This window comes from Protopterus annectens, chromosome 8.part1 (assembly GCF_019279795.1).
Source record: "Protopterus annectens isolate FY-2018-M chromosome 8.part1, PAN1.0, whole genome shotgun sequence".
Taxonomy (NCBI): Eukaryota; Metazoa; Chordata; order Ceratodontiformes; family Protopteridae; genus Protopterus; species Protopterus annectens.
In genome coordinates, this window is record NC_056742.1 from 171,750,058 (window position 1) to 171,774,844 (window position 24,787).

Sequence of the window (24,787 nt, forward strand, 5' to 3'; positions counted from 1 at the left end):
GCCTTGTCTTCCATTTTCTTTAGAACTGCTTCCACAGGCGAACCAAACAACACATCAGATTGTAAAGGAGCATCTAAAATCCTTGTCTTCACATGCTCAGCTAAATTCTGATCCCTTAGCCAGGCGTGCCTGCGAAGAACCGAACCAGTGGCAGCCACCCTCAAGAGGCCTGCACAGCATCAAAACCACATTGCAAAGAATGCTTACCCACCTGTTCAGAAACATGAACTAAATCCTGCAACTCTTTACACTCAATACCTTCCGCCAAAGCATCTACCTTAGACTTTAATTGTGAAAGGAGATAATTTTGGTATTTCAACATGTGAAACTGGCAGTTCAAAGCTCTCATGGCCAAAGTGGAAGAAGTATACACTTTCTTTCCCCATCTATCCAAAGCCCTTGCCTCTTTATCAGGAGGAACAGGATTTTTAACAACAGAAGCCTTAACACCTTTAGGCCCCTGAGAAACAGTTTCTGGGTCTGCCCTAGGACTCTTAAAAAGATACTTATGAGCTTCAGGCACCCTATAATATCTATCCGGTTTAACTGGAGCAGGAGGCAAAGAATCAGGGTTCAGAGAAGCCTCTGCAAAAACATCCTCCACCACATCCAGAACAGGAGGTATAGCTAAAGGCCTATGCTGGGGTAGAAACAAAAATTCCCTAAGCCTTTTCCTGGAATCAGAGAAATCCTGACCTTCCCATTTAAAATGCTCCCTCATGGAATGAAGAGTCTCTGAAAATGAAAAATCCTCAGGAGGAGAAGCAGAAGGAGTAGAATCATCTACATCAGAATCAGAGTAAGGGGAATACTCCTGCAAGTCTTCAGCCGAAGACTCAGAAGCATCCGAACACTGCTCAAAACTCCCAAGCTCAGGTTCCACCCTAGGCCTCTTATCAGGAGGGGCATAGAACCTCTAATCATTGTAATCAAATCTTCTGCCATTTTAAGCATATGCTTCTTAGGTACAGACCCTGAAGAACTAGGGGTAACACCTGAAACAAAACCTGGCCTGCCCCTGGGAGAAGCCTTGGAAACAGCAGGGGAGGGCCTAACCACCTTAGGAAGGGAGGGAAGAACAGCTACCTGAGAAGCCCCTTCCGCCTGGCCTACCTCCTGAGAGGTCACATCTTGCAGTAATAAAGTCTCTCCCTGGGATTCCAAAGAAATTTCTGGCTGAACCTCTGGCTCCGAGCCCTCTAAAGAACAGACGTCCGGTACGGACGGTTCTTCCAGCCTAGGCTTTGCTGTTTTGTCCTTGCGCTTTTTTTATGAAGCGGGCGGAGCATCCGACGGCATTTTATAATTACACCGCTTCCCAAAAACTAACCTGGCACAATCTAATCTTCTCTTTATAGTGCGTTTGTTAAATCTAGCACAAGAGCGACAGCCAACAACCCCGTGCTCAGGCCCTAAGCAAGGTATACACAAGGTATGGTAATCCCTATGAGGTATCTGTTTCCCACAAGAAATACAGTTATTCACTTTTTCTGACATCCGTAAAATACTGAGGCAAGAAAAACCAAAATATTCCCCAACGGGGTACTTAGCCAACTTGGATTCGGTCTGAAACTCCGACTTCGGAAAATCTCAGAACGCCAACCTGCACTTGCAAAACTGCTTCTGCATCGGACCATGCGGCAAAAAAGACTGAGGAAATGACGTCGGTCATGCGCATTTGTACCCTGACGTCCTGACGTCAGACTAATGCGCCTTGACCGACGTCAACCTTATACTTTGGTATTCGGGCCGACTGGGACAGCGGACTACCCCAAGTGTCAAGACTGCAGCAATGTGAGATGAAGAACATCTTTACCACTCTTTACTCATCCCATCTATCCTACATGAAGTACCTTGCTATCACACACACAAAAAAAAAAAAAAAAAAAAGTCTCAAAAACACTCTGTAAAGCAAAAATGCATCACTGGATCCTGACAATATCTCCTGGATGGGTACTGAATGTCCTCTTTGGCATGTATCTGTACAAAACTTGCAGCAGCTGAAACACCCACAAAGATACCATACAAAAAGGATACTAGGCTTAAACAATTTGCCCTACATGGACTGCCTCAAAGCCCTGCTGTTATACTCTATATCTTACAAATTATTAGAGGTGATCTGTGTCTGGCATAAAAGGCACACTATGACAGAGTACTGATGGACTTACTAAATATTGGAAAGTCACAGCATCCGAAAAACTAGTTCCAGGTATCTAAACATGTTCTGATCATCAAAAGAATGGTTTAAAAGGACAGGTATACCTCGCAAAAGATACTACTGCTCTGCAATGGACTCCCCATCCATGTAAAACAAAGCTCATCCCTCTCCAACTTCAAGTGCAACTTGGGTCTATGGCTGGGTACTAGGAAATTTTCAAGGCCTATCACTGTACTATTAATGCCCATAGGCAGCTCCTAAAAGATTTAATCCATGGCTGGGGACTTTCTATGGTACATGCCTAGTTACTACCACTGTAGATAATGAATGGGTAAGGTTAAACAAAATTGGTAATTCCAAGCAGCAAAAAGGAAAATGGCACAAAAGAGCAGTTAGTTGACTAATAACCTATGAACAGTGGAGTGTAAGACTTTTTGGAGCTCCATTCCACGTGTAAACTATATCAGCCTAAACACCTCCTATCTAACTGATATTACTGCATTAATGTAAAAAAAAGGCACCATTTACATATGCATACATTAAGTGCAATAACAATGAAACTGCACTAACTGAATGCAAACAACTTTTAACACATACATATGATTTTACACTCAACATAAAGGAAAAAAAGTGTACAAAACAGTGGAGTGTCCATGTACTTCTTTATGGCAGAGAAACCTGAGCAGTGACAGCAGAGCAGGTGAGACAGTTAAAGGTAATGGAGATCGAGACAAATGACAGGATGCACACTGTGGGACAGGCAGAAATGATGACATCAAATCAGAATCCAAAGTATTTCCAACTGCAGAGAAGATTTAAAAAAATAAACAACATGATTAAGGGAGAAGACGATTTGGGAGAGACAGGAAGAAGAGGAAACGAGAATATCCAGCAAAAAATGCATGGACTGTGTGAGAAAAGACCTACAACATGACTGCCAAAAAAGGTAAGAGAGTGGCAGTGAATTAGGAAAAGTGGTGACAGTTGACATGACACACTGACCTCATAAAGTAAAGAGAAAAAGAATGTTGATAATGATGACACGAAAACAGACGTTTGCAAATCAGGTATGTACACTGAAAAAAACATACCAAATGAAACTCTTTAAAAGGAAAGTCATGTTCTAGGTAAAACTAACAGTATCCAAAAATGAAGGTTATACCAGGTACCAAAAAGAAGAAGCAAAACCAAAAGTACCCAGGGAAAGTCCAAGCCAGCGCTGGTATTCACAAACTTTAATCCAACCACGTAAAACACAGTACACTCATTGGTTATGATTATGAGTGTACTGTGTTTTATGTGGTTGGATTAAAGTTTGTGAATACCAATGCTGGCTTGGACTTTCCCTGAGTACTTTTGGTTTTGCTTCTTAAAACTAACAGTAGCCAATAATGTTCACACGCAATTCTTGGGCTTATGTTAGGTAAACAGTAAGCACTACTTAAAGATTCATGTTATCTACTGTTTCTTCACATAAAGCGGTGGAGACCTATGTAAACTACGTTTTTCATTTCAGATAACCAGACTGAAACCATACCTGAAGCTCTACAGGTTGCCCTTAAAAGTAATTCAATTACAGCTATAGATCAAATTCTTATTTCATGATACTTTATACTCCTATCATATGATTAACTGCAAATATATGCATTTGTCACCCTTTCCAACATTTCAGTGACATACCATTCAAATACTGCAGCAAGAAAATATTTGCAAGAACATTTCAGCCCCAACAGTGAGACTTAAGACACCCTTAACCTGCTTATGTGTTAACATTGGTTGCACTCTCCTACCCAGTCTTACTTCCTATAGCAAACACTTTATCGTATAGTTATTTCAGATTAATAATAAGGAAATAAATAAAAGCAGCACACTATACAGATAGTCCAATGTGCTCCCCAAAAATATTGTTACTATTCCTCTCTCCATCTATCTCGCTGTTCACTCCTTCTGCTTTTGTAAGTTGTCACTGTCCTACAATTGTGTGCGATTTAAAGTGTGTGTAGCAGGATTTCCTTTCTGGCATGATGAGATAATAATGCTCAGGTCTACATACAGATTTTTGCACACTTTCAAGGGTTCTGACCCAGGCATTAGCTAAGTGTTATTGACTGTTTTAGTGCACTATTTTATGTGTAGCTGTTGCCTTCACATCATCATGAGCCATCATTATCCTGCTTCTGTCATAAGCTTCTTGGTCCCTGCCTCCCTCTGCCAATCTGTGTATAGTCTTTATGTGTCATTAGTCTTTTTCCACTGCATTTGCACAATTTCTAGTGCCAAGCACCAACTGCAACTCATTAAATGGAAGTACACAGCTTACGGGAAAATCTTGTGAATTTCTGCCTTCTGATGCCTTTCTTGCTAATGTGCTTAGTTATGTCAGACTACTCTTCTGTTAAGCAAGCTGAAGAGTTGAATGTACAGTATACAGTTGTCATGCGAGTAATGAAAAGTAATACATGCATTCATTCTTTCTCCTTTTTTGCAATCTGTTGTCATATTTGAACTTTATGAAGTAGGAGTTCCTATGTGATATATTTAGATAATACTCAGGTCTGTATATTTTTCTTGGGATACTATCAAGGTTGGAATTCAGATGTATACCAAGTGTTTTTGACTGTATGGTACGACTCCTACAGGTGTAACTGTTGACTACATCATTTCTTACCATACCACTATCGAGTTTTTTATTAATGTGTTTGCTACCTAATGTAAAGCCCGTCTTGTACAGATCTTGCACAAATAATTAGTATAATAAAGCCAACAGTAACACAACACAGATATGTGTAGAAATGAACCACAGAAAAATTGCTTATTATGGCCATAGGTACATTCCTGTCACCAACTGTCCACCTCTTTCTATGCCTTCTGTCTCATCAAATAAACCTCATGGATTCCAAAAATGTTTCCATAAGTCATGTTTCCACAGCAATATTGTGCTTGGTCCCACACATGTATCATAATATACTTGTAGCATACATATAATAATTGAAGAACTGCAACAGTCATGACAAATGTGTAAATCGCGACACCTGAAACATGACCATAACACACCTGTTCTGTATTCCATCAGATTTAGACATAGTTCCATGTGTACGTTGCTTATTTATAAGTTCGACACCTCAAGATAAGATTACGCAAGTGCTACTACTTTGCCATCAGCAGCACAACTGAGCTTGGCAGAGCTGTGCTTCAAGACCACACAGTAAAAAATACTTATAATAAACAATTCTTTATTTAGGTTGCACACATCTGTATGTCTTTACTGAATTTGGAAAAAAAAGTTATCTGGATTTTAGAGTAATGTTTTTACTTAAGTCAGTCTGATAATGCATGTCTGCAGTCCAGTGATCACATTTACAACTGTGTTACAATGCTGAGTAACCTATTCACATATAATCTGTCACTGTTATTCTAAAGTGCACTGTCATATAGTGTCTGTCTGTACTGTCATTGCACATTTTGCAAGTATGACAAATCATGTGACAGTGCCACTATAATGTTTATTACTTCCATGCAATCATCCTAGAATGAATGGGCAGAAATGCTTGACTGATAATCCAGTGGCTTGTAATTGTGATTGCCACTGGCATCCCACAGTGTGAAACACGTACTTAACTCTCACATAATGCAAAGTACATGAAGGACAGGATATAAATCTTAGCAGAGAAGTATATTACATGGGCCAAGCACAATGCTGTCACGTTAGCCTGTTCACACACATGCATTTGTCCCAAAACCAGTGATGCACACTACCAGCTGTTACAGACAGTGACATTTTACTAATTACAAATGTGCATTTTCACATTGTTAAAGTTAGAATTATCCTGTGGTGCTTGCATCTAATACTGTGCTCTTTAGATTGTGCATCTAGGTAGGTAGGAGATTCAATTCTCACTGTGGGGAACTTTTGTGCCTGTTGGGGGGGGGGGGTCATATCTAGTGACAAATAATACCTCAATGTCAAATGTGCTGTATCCACTTCCACTGAAAAGAATACATTTAATTTTGAACATAACTTCCTTTGCACTTTATTTAAATTTTAATAGAAATATCCTCTCTGCAATATACTGATGATGACATTATGCCAAAAGTGCATGCTCTTCCCTAAAGAGTCAGACTTCTCCTATGGTGCTTGGGATGAACAATGTGCTCTCTGGATTGTGCAACTAGATAGGTAGGAGATTCAAATCTCGCAGTGGGTAACTTGTGTGTGGCTGCAATATAGGGTACATATACCTTCCTGAACAGACATGCTGTATCAACTTCCAGTCAGGATAAAAATTAACCTGGGTGAGTATTCCACCATCCTCTTATCCCAGTTTTACCACAAACATCTTCACTGCAACACAATGATGAGGTCATCATGTCAAAAGTGCAAAAATGCACTCTATCCGCTTAACAGTCATACTTCCCCTTTGGTGCTTGCAGCTAATACTGTGTTCTCTAGATTGTATAACTGGTTAGGTAGGTGGGTTGAATCAGACAGTGGTGAACTTGTGTGTCTATGCGGTTCTAGTGTCATGGAAGTAAAGCTTCAACAACAGATGTGCTGTGTCCACCTCCACTCAGGAGAAAACTAACTTTGGACAGTCCCTTTTGCAGTCTATCCCACTTTTAACACAAATGACTTCACTGCAACACAATGATGAGGTCATACTGTTAAAAGTGCACCCCCCCCTCTATGGCACTTGCAGTTAATACTGCATTCTCTAAATTCTATAACTAGATTGGTAGGAGCTTCAAATCTCAGTGGGGAATGTGTGTGTGTGTCTGTGTGTGTGCGTGTGCGTGTGTGTGTGTGTGTGTCTTTAATGTCAGGTATATATAGCTTCCTGAATGGATTGCTGTATCAGCTTCCAGTCAGGAGAGGATTTTAACATGGCAGAGGATGCCCCCATCCCCTTATCCCACTTGTACCACAAACATCTCCTCTGCATCCCACTGATGAAGTCTTCATATCAAAAGTGCACTCTCTCCCCATAACAGTCCGAGTTCTCCTGTGGCCTTGTGGCTAATTCTGTGTTGTATAGATTGTGTAAATATATAGGCAGGGCATTCAAATCCAATACTGGGTAACTGATGTCAGTGTGTATACACTTGTACATCTGTGTCAGTTGCAACAACCTTTATGCAAAATTTCACTTATGCATATTTTCACTGGCAGAGGATTACTCTATAGATTTGTACCCCCCTTAGGTAATAAACTGTTTTGGAAACACAATGCTTACCTCTTGCTATCAAAAATGAACCCCTAAGAGGTCATATGAATTAACCTGTGGCGCCGGCTAGTAATACTCTGCTCTCTAGACTGCTTAGGATCAGAGGGGCAGGTCTGAATGCAGAATGATCGACTACTCTGCATATGTGTTTGTCTGTCATGCTGTGTAGAGAAAGCTTCTAATGCATGTAGTATGTGTAGTTCAGTAGTATTACAGTGCACTTCAAACACCTTCATACATTTTTACAACATTAACATATCACAGAAGGTTGATGTCATACATTCAGATGTGCACTGTCCCAACTGTAAAAGAACATCTCTTGTGATGAGAGAGATTCAGGCAGTATTTCTGTACCTTATAATCTTAGGTAGTCTGCTCAAATCCCAGCTATTACTGCTTAGACTCACTTGTGTCATAACATCTGTAAATGTGCAGGTTGGTAACAATGTTGTCAGCCAGCTATCTGCTCTGTACTTGTATGGCTGGTGATTCCTATTACAATGACTTCTGTACATTTTTCACAGAGAAATATTTTCTTGGATAATGATAATGCCATGGGATGACATTTGGCCTTCTCATGAGAACTACTAAGGCTTTTCCTGTGGCATTAGTACACAAGTCTATGTTCTGTATGCTTTTAGTAAGGCATGTGTTTGAATCCGTGATTATACACATATTGTGCATAAATGCCATTCCCCTGTCACAGTGACAGTGTATTACACATCACGTGTGTTTGGGTATAACTAGCAGCAGACAATGTTGTGCAAGAAAGACACCTATAGGTATAGTAGTTTAAAGAAATTACAGGCACACATATCCCTTGCAGCAATAACATGATGTCATGGCTTCAGAGACCCAAATATCTCACAAATGTAGCACCAGTGGCACTGTGGAAGTTCATTCTTCCCAATATTGAGTAACTTCTGTAGTGACATAGTCAGGTGTTCAAAACCCACATTGGCTGACAAGCACTGTGCATCCTAATGCTGTTATACACGAATGACATCCCCAAGTGTTAGGTATGCAATTTCACAAGGAGAAACCTCCATCAGCCCTTTTATCTCATAAACTTGCAACACAAGCATATGATGTAGACTGCACACAGGTGGAGTTTCACAGCTTTGTTAAGACTTCCACTGAGGCACATGTGATTTATACACATGTTGTCAGTGGACTTCTATAACTTGCTGTTCAATTCCAGCCAAGGGCAACATTTTATGGATATACCGACATTACACAAATACTGCATGAAGTTATTATTCTCAATTTTTAATTTGGAGAAATATATCAACTCATTTTATAATGTCTGGATTGTGAAATAGTTATTGTGAAAATGTCATGGTGTGAATGCTCCTGTGTCACATGACTTCAGTTATGACTTACATAACATATCGACAGAAATACTGTCTCTCAAATTAGGAATAATGTTAGACAAAACAGGAACAGCTTTCTTGGAAGACAAACATTGATATGGCAATGCTCACAGTTGTATAAATATCAAGATAGTTACCTCCTTATCATTCTATCACCTTGTACGGATTATCCTCAAATGTCCTTTATTATTTTACACATTAATTTAATTTATCTGTGATATCACCATGGTGACCATGGACGTCTCCCTGCTCAGGTGGGGGGGTAGCACTGCATGGGAAGGACAGTCCAAGGCACGTGGTCTGCTCTGGAGATCAGTCTGCATATCAGTGCCCTGGAGATGGGGGCAGTGGTTTTGGTGCTGCAAGCTCTCCATGCCTCTCTTCCTCCCGGGACTGTTGCTATACAGATGGACAATATGTCAGTGGTCTGGTACATCAAAAGACAGGGGGGGAACCAGGTCCTATCCCCTTTGCAGCGAGGCCATGACATTGCGGGAGGGGGCAATCTCCACCAGCTGTTTTCTGGTTGCAATGCACATTCTGGGGAAGTCCAACATCCTGGCAGACAGGCTCCTTACAATTGGTCTCGGAGTCCGTCAGTAGCAGACAAGATCTTTCTAAAGTGGGGACGGCCTTGCTGCGATCTCTTCGCCTCTCCTTCCAATGCAAAGTGCAGCAAGTACTCCGCTCTGATCCCTCACGGGGGAGTCTCCCGGAGACGCCATAGTCCATGTTTGGCCCTCCGGTCTACTATATGCATATCCTCTGCTTCCTCTTATTCCCAAGTTCATTCAGAAAGCTTGGTGGCTAGTGAGTTCAAGTATCCTTATTGGCCCTTTCTGGCCTCAAGTTTGGTTGCCAACACTGTGGTCTCATATAGTGTGTCCTCCCCAGACACTGGATCTGGTCCCAGATCTGATTTTGCACCCGTCAGGGGTTCCTCACCTAGATCTAGTCAGCCTAAAGTTCACGGCTTGGCTGGTCCAATATCCATGATAGGCAGGACTCATGGGCTTTCTTCTCCTGTTAAGAAGATCCTGATTGCGGTTCATAAGACTTCTACAAGGAAGATCTACTCCAACGAATGAAAGTGTTTTTTCTATTTGGGCTTCTCAGTATGACCTGGATCCCTTTACAGCTCCAGTCTCTGCCATTTTGGATTTTTTGGCGATGTTTTTAACTGTGGAGCTAGTTTCTCCACTGTTAAGGCCCAATTGGTGTCGATTTCCAAGTTTCATGTGGGCAAAAATTTGGCCTCCTTAGCTTCGGCTAAACTTAGTAAAGCCTTTTTATAATACAGGAACAGTATTTTGAGCAAGAGTGGCTTCACTATTCAAAGCATCTGTAACAATAAAATTAGGAGCAGTAATATTTATCACCAAAACTGACACTGCAATCATAGTTCAGACTGTCCAGTTAAACATGCTGTTAAAGTCATACTCATTGTGATTTCCTCTTCTTCACAGCAATAAACCTCTGTTCTTGTATACCAACACCATACACATTGCCTGACATGGTCTTCTACACAATTCATAGACAGGAGAGCTCATAACTGCATTGAGTAATGCTCTTCTCTACTAGACTCTCCATCCCAAGATCCAAACATCTTAACATTCCATGTAGTCAGTTTAGTCACCTTCTTCTACAGTTTAACTTAATCCTTGAGTTGCTTTTCTCACAACAAAAGGAATTCATTATTATTTAGGTACTTGAAACCTTTAAAAACTTTCATTTCCTTGCTTTAGGATCAAAGGAAGAGAAAGCCCACCTTCTTTTTAAGCTTAACTTCACACATACTTTGGCATAAGCATTTGTCACTGCCTGCATGCCATAACACAAACAAAGGGGAAATCTGTATTTCTCCCTGCCAGGTACTGCCCACAATTCTAAAAATGCCTACTGATGTGCCGTGGAAAGGTTTCCCATTGCCTTTATTGCAGTGAGGAAAAGAAACTGTGTCAGTCCAGCTTTCTCTTAACAGTACTGATTCTGGCATTCTGTTTTGTGGGGAAGTAGGGGGGCCATGAAACATGGCAAATGTTTAGGTATTTTAAGAAAAAAATATCTTCTGATTTTTCTCTAATTATGATAGAAAGCATGGATACCAAATATCATATGAATTATTACAACTAATCAAAAAGTACAGTTTTGTACCTACCATAAATGTAGATGTTCGAGTGTTCACCCTGCTGCAGTCATCACACTTGGGTTATCCTGTCGTCAGGCGGTCCCGCAGTCGGCCGGAATTCCAAAGTCTTGGTCCGGCGTCAGTTGCTGTCGCTTCTTCCCTGATGTCAGTGCGCCAGGGGTATATATAATGCATCCGACGCCATTTTCTTCAGTTTTTCTTGCCCCAGATGTCAGGTGCCCCCAAAAAAGGTGGTCAGTAATTAGTACCAAATTAAGTAATTTTTGCACAAACACAAAATCCCTCCAGCTATAATCAAATACATCAGGAAGGTATTGTAGAAATTTAGCCAGTTAGATCAGAGGGGATGGAGGGAGGGTAACCTGGACTGCAGCATGGTGAACACTCGAACATCTACATTTATGGTAGGTACAAAACTGTACTATGTTCATCATGTTACCCTGCTGCAGTCATCACACTTGGGTAGAATCCCAAAGCTATGGATGGGTGGAGGAGTTATAGAGGGTTAGAGGAGGCTAGAAGGCCCTGCAGAACTGCAGTGGTGAAGCCAGCCCTAGTCTTAGAGTAAAGTGGTAAGTGATAGTGTTTGGTAAAAGTGTGTACTGAACTCCAAGTTGCAGCTTTCAAAATCTCCTTGGTTGGAACCCCCATGAGGAAGGCTGTAGATGTAGCTGTTGCCCTGGTAGAGTGGGGCCTAATGGTAGCAGGAACTGGTTTTCCATGATGGGTATAGCAAAAACAAATGCAATGTCCTATCCATTTGGAAATGGTTTGTTTTGATATAGCCTTCCCTTGTGAAGCTGTAGCATACGATACAAAGAGCTGGTCAGATTTTCTGAAAGCCTTAGTTTTATCCAAGTAGTAACGAAGTTGCCTGTGAATGTCCAAGGAATGCAGGAGTCTTTCTCCTTTGTTCTGTGGGTTTGGAAAGAAGGTGGGTAAGTGAATGGTTTGATTTAAAGACACACTGGAAACCACCTTAGGCATGAAGGAAGGATTAGTTCATAGAGAAACTCTCTCTTGATGGAAAATGAGGAAAGGTTCCACTGCCATTAGTGCCTGCAGCTCTGAGACTCTTCTAGCTGAAGTTATTGCTAGCAGCAGGGCAGTCTTCCATGATAGGAACTGTAGATCTGCAGAGAAAGCTGGTTCAAAGGGAGGTAGCGTAAGTTTTTCCAGAACAAAATTTAGGTCCCATGTTGGTGTAGGTGCTCTCCTGGGGGGCCTAATGTTTTTTGCCCCTCTGAGGAACTGCCTTAGAAGTGGATGCGGAAATAAGGGTGGTTCCGTGTTGTAGTGGGCTGAAATAGCTGAAGATGGATTTTAATGGAATAAAAAGAAAGTCATTTGTGCAACATCTCAGTTAAATACTGTAGAATCTGAGGCATGTGAGGCTGAAGTGTGTTTTGGCCTTTAGCTTGGTTCCAGGCACAAAACCTTTTCCATTTGTCCAAATAGGCCTTCCTGGTGCTGGGCCTCCTAGCTTCAGAATAACATCTATAACTGCTTGGGAAAGAGGAGCTGGCTGGATGTTTAGGTGATTTGCCATGCAGCCAGATTTAAGGTTTTTAGCTGGCTGTGAAGAATCTGATTGTTTTGCTGTGTGAGCAAATGGGCAATTTGTGGTAAAATCCAAGGTGGGCCCTGGGCCATATTCCTCAATAGTGGGTACCAGTGCTGGTGTGGCCAGTCTGGGGCTATGAGTATCAGTCGTGGTCTCTCCTTTCTGACTTTCAGAAGCACCTTTGTGAGGAGAGGCAATGGAGGGAAGGTATATACTGTCAGGTTTTTCCAAATGAATGAGAGTGCGTCCACTTTCCAAGCTTGATGGTGAAGTGTCCTTGTACAAAATTTTGTTAGTTGATAGTTTTGAGGACTGGCAAACAGGTCTATGTCTGGAAAGCCCCATTTTTGAGTTATCATTGCAAATACTTGTGGATCCAGTTTCCACTCGTGGGGATCCATGATGTTTCTGCTGAGGTCTTCTGCCAATGTGTTCTTTTTTCCTGGCAAAAATTGAGCTTGTAACTGAACTTGGTAAGCCAGAGCTGTGTTCCACAAGGTCATTGCTTGCCTGCATAGAGGGTAGGAGTGTGTACCCCCTTGTTTGTTTATGTACCACATTACTGTGGTGTTGTTCGTCCTTATTGTAAGTTGTCCTGGATGTAATAGATTCTTGAAGGCTGTCAGAGCATTCTGAACAGCTATCATCTCTTTTTGATTGATGTGCAGATTCCTTTGATCTGCAGTCCATACGCCTTGAACGCACTGTCCTGCCATGTGTGCCCCCCCAGGCGTAGTCCGATGCATCTGTTGTCATAGTTTGCCTGGCTGGGGGCAAGGTGAAAGGCTGACCCTTGTTAAGGTGACATGCCAGTGACCACCATAGAAACTCCTGTTGTAGGCAGGGAATGAGAGATATCATTGTGTCCAAGCTGTGGCTGTGTTGAGACCATATGCTTTTTAGGTACCACTGTAATTTCCTCATATGCAGCTTTGCAAATGGTATTAGTAGTATGCAAGATGCCATGAAGCCCAAGGCCTGCAGAATTTTTCTTGCAGGTAGTTGGGTCTTTGTTGCCATTGTTTTGAAATATTGAGTCAGTTGTAGTTGTTTGTCTGGCATCAGATAAGCCTTCTGGGCCGTTGTATTCAAGCTGGCACCCAGGAATGTCATATTTTGTGAGGGTACTAGTTTTGATTTCTTTTCGTTTACTGTGTACCCCAGGCAACTTAGAAGATGTTTTACAAAAGCCAGATGTTGTAAGAGGATGTCCTTGCTTTCTGCTTGGATGAGGCAGTTGTCCAGGTATGGGTATATTTGAATTCCTCTTTGTCTGTAGTATGCAATTACTGGTGACAGGCATTTTGTGAACACCCTGGGCGCAGTAGATAAGCCAAAGGGCAGTGCAGAGAATTGGTAATGGGTTGAACCTGCAATGAAACGGAGGTATCTTCTGCAACTTTGTCTGATAGGGACATGCAGGTATGCCTCCTCGAGGCCCAACGTTACTAGCCATGCTTCCTTGCCCAACATGGGAAGTAGCTGCTGTAGTGTTAGCATCTTGAATTTGGGTACTTGTAAGTAAGTGTTTAGAATTGAAAGGTCCAGAATTGGTCTCCAGGCATTGTCCTTTCTGGGCACTAGAAAGAGTCTTGAGTAAAATCCTTGGCCTTGCTCTCGAGTAGGTACCAGTTGAATGGCTCTCGTGTCCATGAGAGCTGTCATTTGTTTTTGTGCCTCTGCCCATTGATTTTGTGGCAGGTTTGGCATTCCTCTTTTCATTGGCAAGGTGTGAAAATGGAATCTGTATCCTCTTGAAATTATGTCTAGGACCCATTTGTCCTTTGTGACAGTGTGCCAGTTGTCTGAAAAAAGTGCGAGTTTTCCTCCCAAGGGGGCTGCCAAGAGAGTGTTGCTTGGCCAGATGAGGTGCAAGTCATTGAGTTTGCCTTCTGGTAGTTTGGGACCCGTCTTCTCCTCCCTTCTGTGTTGCAGTGCCCCATTGTCGAGGTTTGTACTGGGCTTGTGGTTGTCCTCTGCCTCTTGGACGTCTGTATTTACCCCTCTGTGGTCTGTCAGTAGCTGGAAAGGATCAATTTTTTGTTGGCCAATTTCTGCTGAAGCGAGGGGGCTGTACCTGTAGAAAATCTTTGACTGTCTGCATAGATTTTGCCTTATCCTCCATTTTCTTTAAGACTTCTTCTGCTTTAACTTCAAAAAGAACATCCTGCTGTAAGGGAGCATCTAGAAGCTTTGCTTTAACATGATCAGGCAGAGTTTGTTCCTTTAACCAAGCATGCCTACGTATAACAGACCCAGTGACAGCTGCTCTGCAGGAAGCCTCCAAAGAATCAAACCCACATTGTAAAGTATGTTTGCCCACCTGTTCAGTTGCATGCAACAGATCCTGCATTTCTTTCAATTCAGACTGTTGAGGGAGTGTGCTCATTTTTTGTTTTAACTGAGACATTAGAAATTGCTGATATTTTAGCATGTGAAACTGGCAGTTTGCCTCATAGCTAGAGTGGCTGAGATGTAAACCTTTTTCCCCCACCTGTCTAGTGCTCTGGAGTCCCTTTCAGAGGGTACAGGATTTTTTGCCATAGAAGCCTTAGCCCCTTTGGGACCCTGGGAGATAGTCTCTGGATCAGCAACAGGACATTTATAAAGAAATTTGTGGGAATCAAGCACTCTATAGTATGTCAGGTTTGGCCGGAGCAGGAGGCAGAGAATCTGGGTTCAAACTGGATTCTAAGTAAACATCATCCACAATGTCTAAAACTGGGGGGATGGCAAGTGGTCTGTGCTGGGGGAGTAAAAGAAACTCTCTGAGCCTTTTCTTTGAGTCAGAGTAGTCCTGACCTTCCCAGTGAAAATGTTCCCTCATAGTGTGTAAAGTTTCCCCAAAGGAGTAGTCTTCAGGAGGAGAAGCTGAGGGAATACAATCCTCAGCATCAGAATCTTCATAAGGGGAGAAGGATTAATCTTGGTCCTCAGAGAAGCCTGAGGAAATAGACACTTGTTCAGGGGAGGCATAATCTTCCTCTTGTTTAGGCCTTTTGTCGGGAGGGGGTTGGGAACCCCTGATTAAAGAGATCAAGTCTTCAGCCATTTTGAGCATCTGTTTCTTAGGCATGGGGCCTTGAACAGGGGACTGAAGTGCAGTCTTTTTAGGTTTAATAGGAGTCTTAGTCATAGGATACGTTTTTATGGTGAGCGTAGTCGGTCTGAAGATGTCTTCAGAAACCGAAGGTGTTTCTCCAGGACCGACATCTTTTTCAGCAGTGTCGTCGGTGGGGGCTAAACAAAATGGCTGCGTCGGCCTAGTACTTTCTGCCAAAAGTTCCGAAGCGGTCTCGGGTTCCAGATCTGTGGTGGTCAGGGGCTGCATCGAAACCTCACTGAAGACCGGTGAACCGGAGAACGGACCAGCCGAGCCCTCGGGGTCTGGCTTGGGTCTAGGCTGCCTGTCCTTATCCTTGCGTTTTTTGTGCACGCCGGTAGTCGGTTGCTCCGACGGCATAGTGTAGTTAAATTTTCTACTGAAGTAGTGTCATGCGAAATCAAAGCATCTTTTTATAGTACGCTTATTAAACCTAGCACAAAAACGACAACTAGTGATGTCATGGTCTGGGTCTAGGCAAGGTATGCAGTAAGAATGAAAATCCTTATGAGGTATTTGCTTCCCACAAGAAATACAATTGTTAACTTTTTCTGACATCGGTCTGAGGCAAGAAAAGTTTCCCCAATGGGGTACTTAGCTTTATTGAAGACTTCGGATCTGAAATTCGACTTCGAAACTCTCAGGAGTCGGCCGAACGGCACTTGCGAACTGCTTCTGCTTCGAGCACCGCGCGGCAAGAAAGACAGAAGAAAATGGCGTCGGATGCATTATATATACCCCTGGTGCACTGACGTCAGGGAAGAAGCGACAGCAACCGAAACCGGACCAAGACTTTGGAATTCCGGCCGACTGCGGGACCGCCTGACGACAGGATAACCCAAGTGTGATGACTACAGCAGGGTAACACTATGAACATCTGCATATCGCACAGTCTTTATTTTGGTAATAAAAAGAAAAACATTTCTCAAGTGATAATGACAAGGTTTTGCCCTGTACTATCTCAGGCCTCAGTAACTTCACATTTTGGTCATCCAAAAAGATGGCAACCTTAACAGCACAGGACTTTTTTTGTATACAGTCTAGGGAAATTAGTAGCAATTTCTGTAAGTGCAACAGTGTTAGTCTTGCACACAGAATAAAACAACTGCTATGCCATGCTCAAGAATTGTTGTTTTGATGAAGTGTTAGTATGCTGCAATACAACGAATCAATGAGTAGCAATGCAACAGAAGTGGGGAAAATGTGATGTATGAGGATATTTATTACTCATTTTAAAAAATCTAATTCAAGTATAGATAGTTGCACTTTTTGTACTGTGTAAAATACTTATCAACAAAAATAGCAAGCATATCAACACAGTTCTCCAATATTCAGCAAAAAAAATATTCCTACTGATGCAAACACTGGTGATTAGTAGAATAAGTTCTTGGAAGCGTTGAGTAACAGTTCTTGGTTGCAGTACTAACTTTGACATCTCAGGAAATGTGAGGAAGTGCGTGTCAGTATTCATAGCACAGGACTAAAAAATGACAATCCTGACAAAAGCCTGAAAATGTAGCTACTTTCTTTGGTTACAGCTGTTAAACTGCTCTAAACGGCTTACAGCAGAGTTTGAAACACATTTATATGATGGTTATTCAGGAATAAAATGCAAGAAGGTGTGTAAGACTTCTGTGACTCACACTGCTGCCATTATACCTTAATGAAAGAGGAAGAAATCACTTGCTTATGTCTATCATGGCTTATATAAAGGGGACTTGAAATTAATCCATGAATGGAGCAAGAAAGCAGTAAAACAAGATGACAATGTGTCAACCCCCTATCCCTGTGTTAGCCATATTGCGGAAAAGCATTAACATTTTAAGAAGCACCTAGAGAGATTTTAATTCTTTAAATACCTCAGAAAACAAAGACATAATGACAAAAAACAATGTTTTTGAGTTCCAGTGTAGAATTTTCCTTGAAAATGTTGCCACACTTAATAAACCTGGTTTTGGAATCCCACGGGTGGCCATTTTCAAAATTCTTAATCCTCTTTGCACTTTACCTATCTTTAAACAGGCATAAGAAGTCAATCTCTACGAGTAAAAGTATTTGAAAATCTTACTGGAAACTTGTGGGACAGTATCTCACTACCGTTGGTTTACTTTTTGCCCCACCATCAAACCAACCATCACATCTTCTGCTGAGCTCAACTGCTTTCATGACCATCATTGAAGCAAACATCATGAACATTTTTTTTATCTTGAGCTCAATAGTTTCTTTAATAAACTGATAAAGTATACTCTGTTTTACAGTACATTTAAACATCATACAAATGAATGTAACCAATCTTTGCAATATGGCTTGCATGCTACATAATAGCTCTCGTCCTTCACCTACAGTTCTGCAGTTTACAACCAATGCAGTCAACATTTAGAACTGATATTTTATTTGCAGTAATGTCTATGCTTCTATTGTGTACATCTCCACAAGCAGACAGACTTTGGAACTGGCTCAAGTTTATTTTTTCAGTGTTGAAAGTGCATCTAATACAAGGAATGTAGTAATATAAACTCAAATTACATATATGTGTGCATAAATGCCTGCACTCCAAATTATACTTATGTACTCCAAAATATTTGCTTTAATTTCATTCAATGCTTTGTTACAAGACCTTGCTCAAATATTATTATGTCTTCTACATTACTGTGTTTTAGTAGCTTTTGAAAACTGTATTATACTTTTTAACTTTGTTGATATTAGCTTTGTAATTGTATATGGAGCTTTTCTCCCTGGGTCTCCATTGAAAACGGGCTCATTTTGGCCCAATGGACTTTCCCAGTTAACAAACTGCAAATAAAAATAAAAAATAAAATAAATATGTTGTGAAGGAAGTGAACCAGGACACAAATGGTCAGAAAAAAAGCTTTGGAATGGTTTGAATAATGAAGTTACATCACACAAATGAAAAGAACAATCAAGCCCCATTCAAAGTTAAATAAAACAGCAATGTCTATAAATTTTAAATGTCAAAAGACAGTGGCAGGTGTACCTTGTAAACAATCAGCATTAAACAGCAGAAGGGTCATAATACATGGAGTATGGAAGTACTTCCGGGAAAAAAAAAATGATCGGTTTTCGTAATAAGAAATTAACCAGCATCCCAGGTTTAATTTTCCTGGGGGCACAGGAAATCCATACCAAGATTTGGTTAAAATCCTTAATGGGAACCAACAATATTAAAAAAAAAGACCATCAATATTAGACAGCATTTCTAGGGGCAATTTTCCACAAATCCGCATACAAATGGAAGAATTTCACGGTGGAGTTTGGATGTGAGGGTTGCAGGGAAAGTGCCTGTAGGTCCATGAGTAATTCAGACAGGACGCACGTTGGTCAGACAGCTTTGTTATGTATATGTCACTGCAACCATTGTTTCTATGGTAATATTGCTAAAATAAAGGTATGAATATGTACCCAGGTTATATATTGAGGAGGCGTAAGAAGACTAATCAGATTTAAGAGACTTAGCCTGTATAACAGCAGCATGGCCAAATTACTTATTTCAACAACAGTTTTGCACAGGTGATGAGACATTCAAATTTCCAACACAGGGATTTTGGTATGTAGTTGGAGAAGAAATATAAAAAGTAAGGCATGGATTGCTTTTGCACTTAGAATTAGTCTAATGGTAGGTTTAAACTGATTTATTTTTTTCCCTACTCAGGACACGTTTTGCAGTTTAAGGGTACATTTTTGTGTAACTGAAAATAAATACAAGCTAACAATGAATGGCCATATAAAATGAATGGGGGAAATCAGAGTCTTTGAAAGAATTACTGTACTAGATACCAAAGAAGAGGGCTGCAAGAATTAATAGACTGAAGAACCTAATGAAGATACGCAAGTTCTGTACAGTCAAGATAAAAAGAATAAGGAGAGAAACAAGGACACACATGCAGGAGATAAAAGTACAAGGAGAGAGAAACGGAGACAGACAGGGTTTGTGCAGTGACGGTTTTCTCACTGAGAAGGGCATTAAGTGGAAAGGGGACTGTAAGAGAGTAGCAAGCAATGAGACAAAGGGTTAAGGTAGGAAAGCAAGAAAGAAAGGGTTAGGTTTGGAATGACATGAGGGAGCAGTACAGGGGACAGTCTTAATTATATCATCTAAGAGTGAGAAAATGTAACATTCAGCTAAACTGGTAATAACATAGTACTTAAATTCAATGCTGTAGAAAAAAAAAAGGCAAAATTGACCAGCACAGCTAGTAACCATTCAGAATGAGAAAGGTGGCTTCAGCAAAACAATTAACACTTAGTCAAACTACTCGCAGGAAGGGACAATAAGCAAAAGGAAATTAAGGTAACCAATTCACTTCTTTAACGTTAGTAACCAAGCAGAACCTTTTCACACTCTCCTCCTACTGCTAACTAACACTAGGTTACACAAGGAAATCAAATTCAAAGCCTAAAATTTCAATAGACAGTTTTAATTACCGGCAACTTAACATGGAAAGCAATGCATCATTACAATACTCTCCTAATTTCAGGATAAGGTTGACCCATGCAAATGCATTTGGACAAGCACTAAAAATAACAGACTGCCCTACCCATCAAGGAGTCTAGTTTTGCTTACAGTTTACTTACAATATTACAGAAATACTAAAATGAACAGCAATGCAGATCAATATTTTCATTAATATACATTTCATTCTGTTGCAATCCTTAGTCCAATTTAGACATAATGACCCACTGAATAACTAGAAAACAGCATTACAACAAAGGGTTAGGAAGAACTGGAATATTTAAAAATAATTTACAATCTAGGATAGAGTTCTCATTTTTATGTAACAAAAATCTGTTTTCTTACACTCTTGTCATTATGACCAAGCACACAGCAGAGTATCAGGGTACTCAGAATAGGAACAGGTTTGGTTCAGTGTATACTTTTCAGTTAGTTGTGTAAAAACTAAACTGCAATCTGAACCTAGTAAAAATTAAAAAATAAAAATTACACCTTATCTATTCTGAGTTAGTTACTGAGAAAGCAACTTACCGATTCCCGAGTTGGCACCAGTAACAATGGCCACTCTCCCACTGAAATCCTGTCCTTCTAGTATTTCCATTGCTGTAGTGTTACCATCATATCTCTGCCTTGCACTAGGTTTTACAGGGTTTTCCTCCACAGTAAATGCCAACCTTGGGTCCAGATACGTAGTTCTTTTGTTTATATGACTTGCAAATAAAATGAAAGAAAACATTATGAAAGCTGATAAGCAAACAATGTCAAATCCTTAAGCATTTTCTTTATTTCACTGCAAAACACATTTCAGAGTTGTCCTACAATGTAGATAAATAGAATGTGAGCAATATTGTAATATACATTTCTCTAGCAGCATCAGCAACAGTAAATGCCAAATACAGTCCATAACAAAAAATTAACAAGCACTGCACTAAAACAAAAAGTTAATCAAAATGTTTTAAATATGCAGCACACTGGAAAAAAAACAATCCTGAAAGTCATTCAGCATCCAGTTTATTACATAACTAATTATCATCATCTGAAAATGTGTTTTGTAGGGGGTGGGAGGGCAAGAAAACATTTAGCTTGTGGTCTTGGAGTAAGAAAATTAAAGGAGGAGAGGTTAAGGCATGGTTTCCCTTTTTGAGGTGATGGCAGCTTATTTCACTGGTATATGTCTATAAGCATTTTCCTCTTAACTGCAGGTACAAGAAGAAATGTGATTGGGGCTGCACATTTTTTGGTATTCTACACTCTGACTTTATTTGGTATTTAACATAAATCAACCCTTAAAAGTAACACAGTCCTTTTACTATTTGTACAAAGATTATAGGTTTGGAAGTTAGATATCAGTCCTTATCTGCAACACCTACAAGGAAGCTGTAAACGTGCTTACTTTTTACCCAACATCTTTGTAGACTTAAAACATGAATGCAGAAGAACAACTATCACTACTATAGTCAATGTTTATGTTTTGTTTTATTAGATTGTACTGTTGGTTATATTGTTAGGAATGTTGTAAAGAGAGTGCGTATGCTATTTTCATTTTAATAAAAATGGCTACTTGAAATGAAAAAAAAAACATGAATGTAGATGTCAAAGCCATCTGCATTAGAGTACTCCATTTCTTTCCAACAGCATCTCAGAAAGTCAGGCTGACATAACAGAATCAAAGAAGAAAGGGATAACTCCCTAGAAACTCTCTTCACCATAGAGAATGCTGACATCTGTGCGGTCACTGAGACATGGTTTAAAGCCACGGAGAGCACACCAACAGTGCAAGGTAATAATGCCTTCCACACATTTAGGCCAGCTACTTCCCAAGCAGGGACTAAAGGTGGAGGTGTCTATTCACATCAAAAATAAATATACTTCAATATTGGTCAAACAGGACAATGTACGTGAGCTGTTCCATGTTCAAATCACCATAGGCAAAATCCAGTACCACTTCCTTGCAAGCTATAGGTTCCCCCCCCTCTATGAAGCAGGAAACCCATAACATGTATTTAAACTTATTAGAAACACTAACCATCCAACCCAATATCGTATTCATGGGTGACTAATTACCCCAACATTAACTAGGAATCCTATATGGCACCAAACGTACTTCAACAGAGATACCTGGATTTTGTAAACACAAACTCTCTGGACCAGATAGTCAAATACACAAAAAACAGGGGTGCAACCATACTGGATCTGGTCCTCGCTAATATGGGAGAGTGCTGCACACACCCCACTATAATGCCTTCCCTGGTAAGGTCAGATTACAAAATGGTCTCCTTTGAAGTAAAAATAAAACTTGGACCCCCAGCTAAACCTGGAATATTCTTTAACTATTCTAAGGCTAACCTCCTGCTAGTAATTGAGAACCTGGTAAAATTTCACGCTCCCATAAACCTTGAGAATACTGCTGCCTATGCAAAACTGTTCACAGAAACCCTGTACAAGTATGTTAATAGCTGCATACAGGCAGCTGTACCCAACAGGAGGAAGTACAGAACTAACAAAAAGCAAGCCACCCTGGTGGAATCACAAAATTAATAGGCTGTATAACAGGAGGAAGAAAATCATGACAAAAATTAGGAGATACAGAACCCAGAAGGGTAAAAGCACTCTCAAACTAAAACAACTCAGAGGACAAATAAAGTCTACCAAAGCTAAATTTGAGGTATGTTTGGCTTCCCAGGCCAAGGACAACCACAAAGCATTCTTTATGTCTGCAACCTCAAAGGCAATACACAATTGTTTGCAGAGCTCAATGTAAATGGAGCCACCTATTCTGAGCCAGAAGATATAGCAAAACTCCTGGCTGATACATTCAGCTCCAACTTTACCCCTCTCTCCCCTTCAACCTTCCCCTCAAGAAATATCATCAAATATAGCTCCCTCAAATATCACGAGGGAACAGGTCCTTTAATGCTCGCTCCAAGACCAACACAACTGCATCAATGGGCCCAGACAATATCCAGCTTGCCTTCTAAATAGCATGAAAAAGGATCTATCAGGACCTCTGGAACTACTATTTAACTGTAGCCTCCAAACAGGCTTCGTGCCTCATGAACGGAGAAAGGCAACAGTCATCCCTCTGCACAAAGATGGGCCATCTACAGACCATGGAAACTACAGAGCTACAAGTCTCACTGGTCTTATATGTAAAGCCATGGAAGGAATTACCATGGAGATGATCAACAGCGATATAGTAAACCTCCAGACACTGGAGCCAACTCAATCAGGTTTCATCAAGGGCAGATCATGCCTACTCCACCTGGTGGGCTTCTTTAGGAGGGTTACCAAAGCAATGGATGAGGGCAAAATCATTCACACTGCCTACCTTGAACTGGCCAAGCATTTGCCACAATACCCCATTCAGGCATTGTTGACAAATTCAGGAGGTTAGGTACAAACCTGTACGTCACCCGGTCGATACCTAACTGGCTCACAAACAGAACCGAGGAAGTTAGAATTAGGGAGTCCACCTCTACAAAGAGGCCAGTAAAAGTTGAGTCCCTCAGGGATCAGTCCTTCGAGTGCTCCTTTTTGGCATTTACTTCTCAGAAGTCAAGGCCAATGTCAGTGGTCCCTGGCTGACTAAATTTACAGATGATTGCAAATTAGGAGCTGTCACTGAATCTCACACTGACACAAATGTTCTACAGGACTAAAACTAAATGGCAAGAAATGCATAATAGTATTCTTTGGGAAGTCATCCATACTTGGCAACTGTCCATATTGACAATACCCCTTAGAACTGACCCAGTAGTCAGGAACTTAGGGACACGTATAGATAGTAATCTAGCCTCTAACCATCATGTGTCTACAGTGGTGAAGAAATAATTCTATGTTGCACAACTTATAAACAAAGGTATGGCAATTATGTCCAATGAAGTCACTGTTCCACTGTAGTCAGCATTCATCAGACCTATCATTGAGTACAATGCCCCCTTTGGTAAGTACCTAACCAGGCATATCCAACAACTGGAACATCCACAGAGGTTCCTCACTAAAAGAATACAGGGCATAAGTAAAATGTCCTATTCAGACCACCTCAAGGCCCTATCCCTGTATTCTGTCTCCAACAGGCTTTTGAGGGGAGATCTATGCCTGGCATACAGGGTATTGTCAGACCCCACTCTGATGGACCTCCTGTATATCCATAAAACAAACAGCACCAGAATTACCTAGTCTAAAGATTTAAACCTTGCCTGTGATATAAACAGGACCTGCTAAAGAGATAGGTATATATCCCAGAGACTACCCTGTCTATGGAACCAGCTCCCCATCCATGCAAAGCAGAGTTCCTCCCTAACCCAATTCAAGTGCAACTTGGACAACTGGATGGGAAACCGGAAATTCATCCCTGGTTTGGCACCTATGTCTCTAATGGATACAGGTAACCTGTAAATGGTTCATCTTGCAGGCCCATGCTTACACTTATCAAGGGTATCTGAACTTTTCAGATATTTGGGATGCATGGCTAGGCTTAAAAAGGCCCTTGTGGTCATTAGCCTAGTAAACAGCTATGAACCTATGAACAGAAAGTATACCAGCATTCTGAGAAACAAACATATTTTTGAAAAACATATTTACAAATGTATATATTATATACGCATGTATGTCTGTACGTAAATTTATGCATCAAGACACAAGGAGGTTTACGTGGTACAGGTATTACCACATACCAAAGTGTGTTGCGAGGCATGAGTCCAAAGGGTGACTGCCTTACAATTCCTGGGCATACAGTAATATCGGT

At 40.8% G+C, this 24,787-nt stretch overlaps 1 protein-coding gene across 1 annotated transcript in view; it reads right to left on the bottom strand.

The window, feature by feature from the left end:
* The window catches only part of LOC122810270 (WW domain-containing oxidoreductase-like), a 481,533-nt gene that overhangs the window by 331,711 nt on the left and 125,035 nt on the right, over positions 1–24,787 (bottom strand). The window contains exon 4 of the mRNA XM_044081805.1: positions 20,572–20,750. Within this exon, the coding sequence (XP_043937740.1) occupies positions 20,572–20,750 (179 nt within the window). The remainder of the gene's footprint in view (positions 1–20,571; positions 20,751–24,787) is intronic.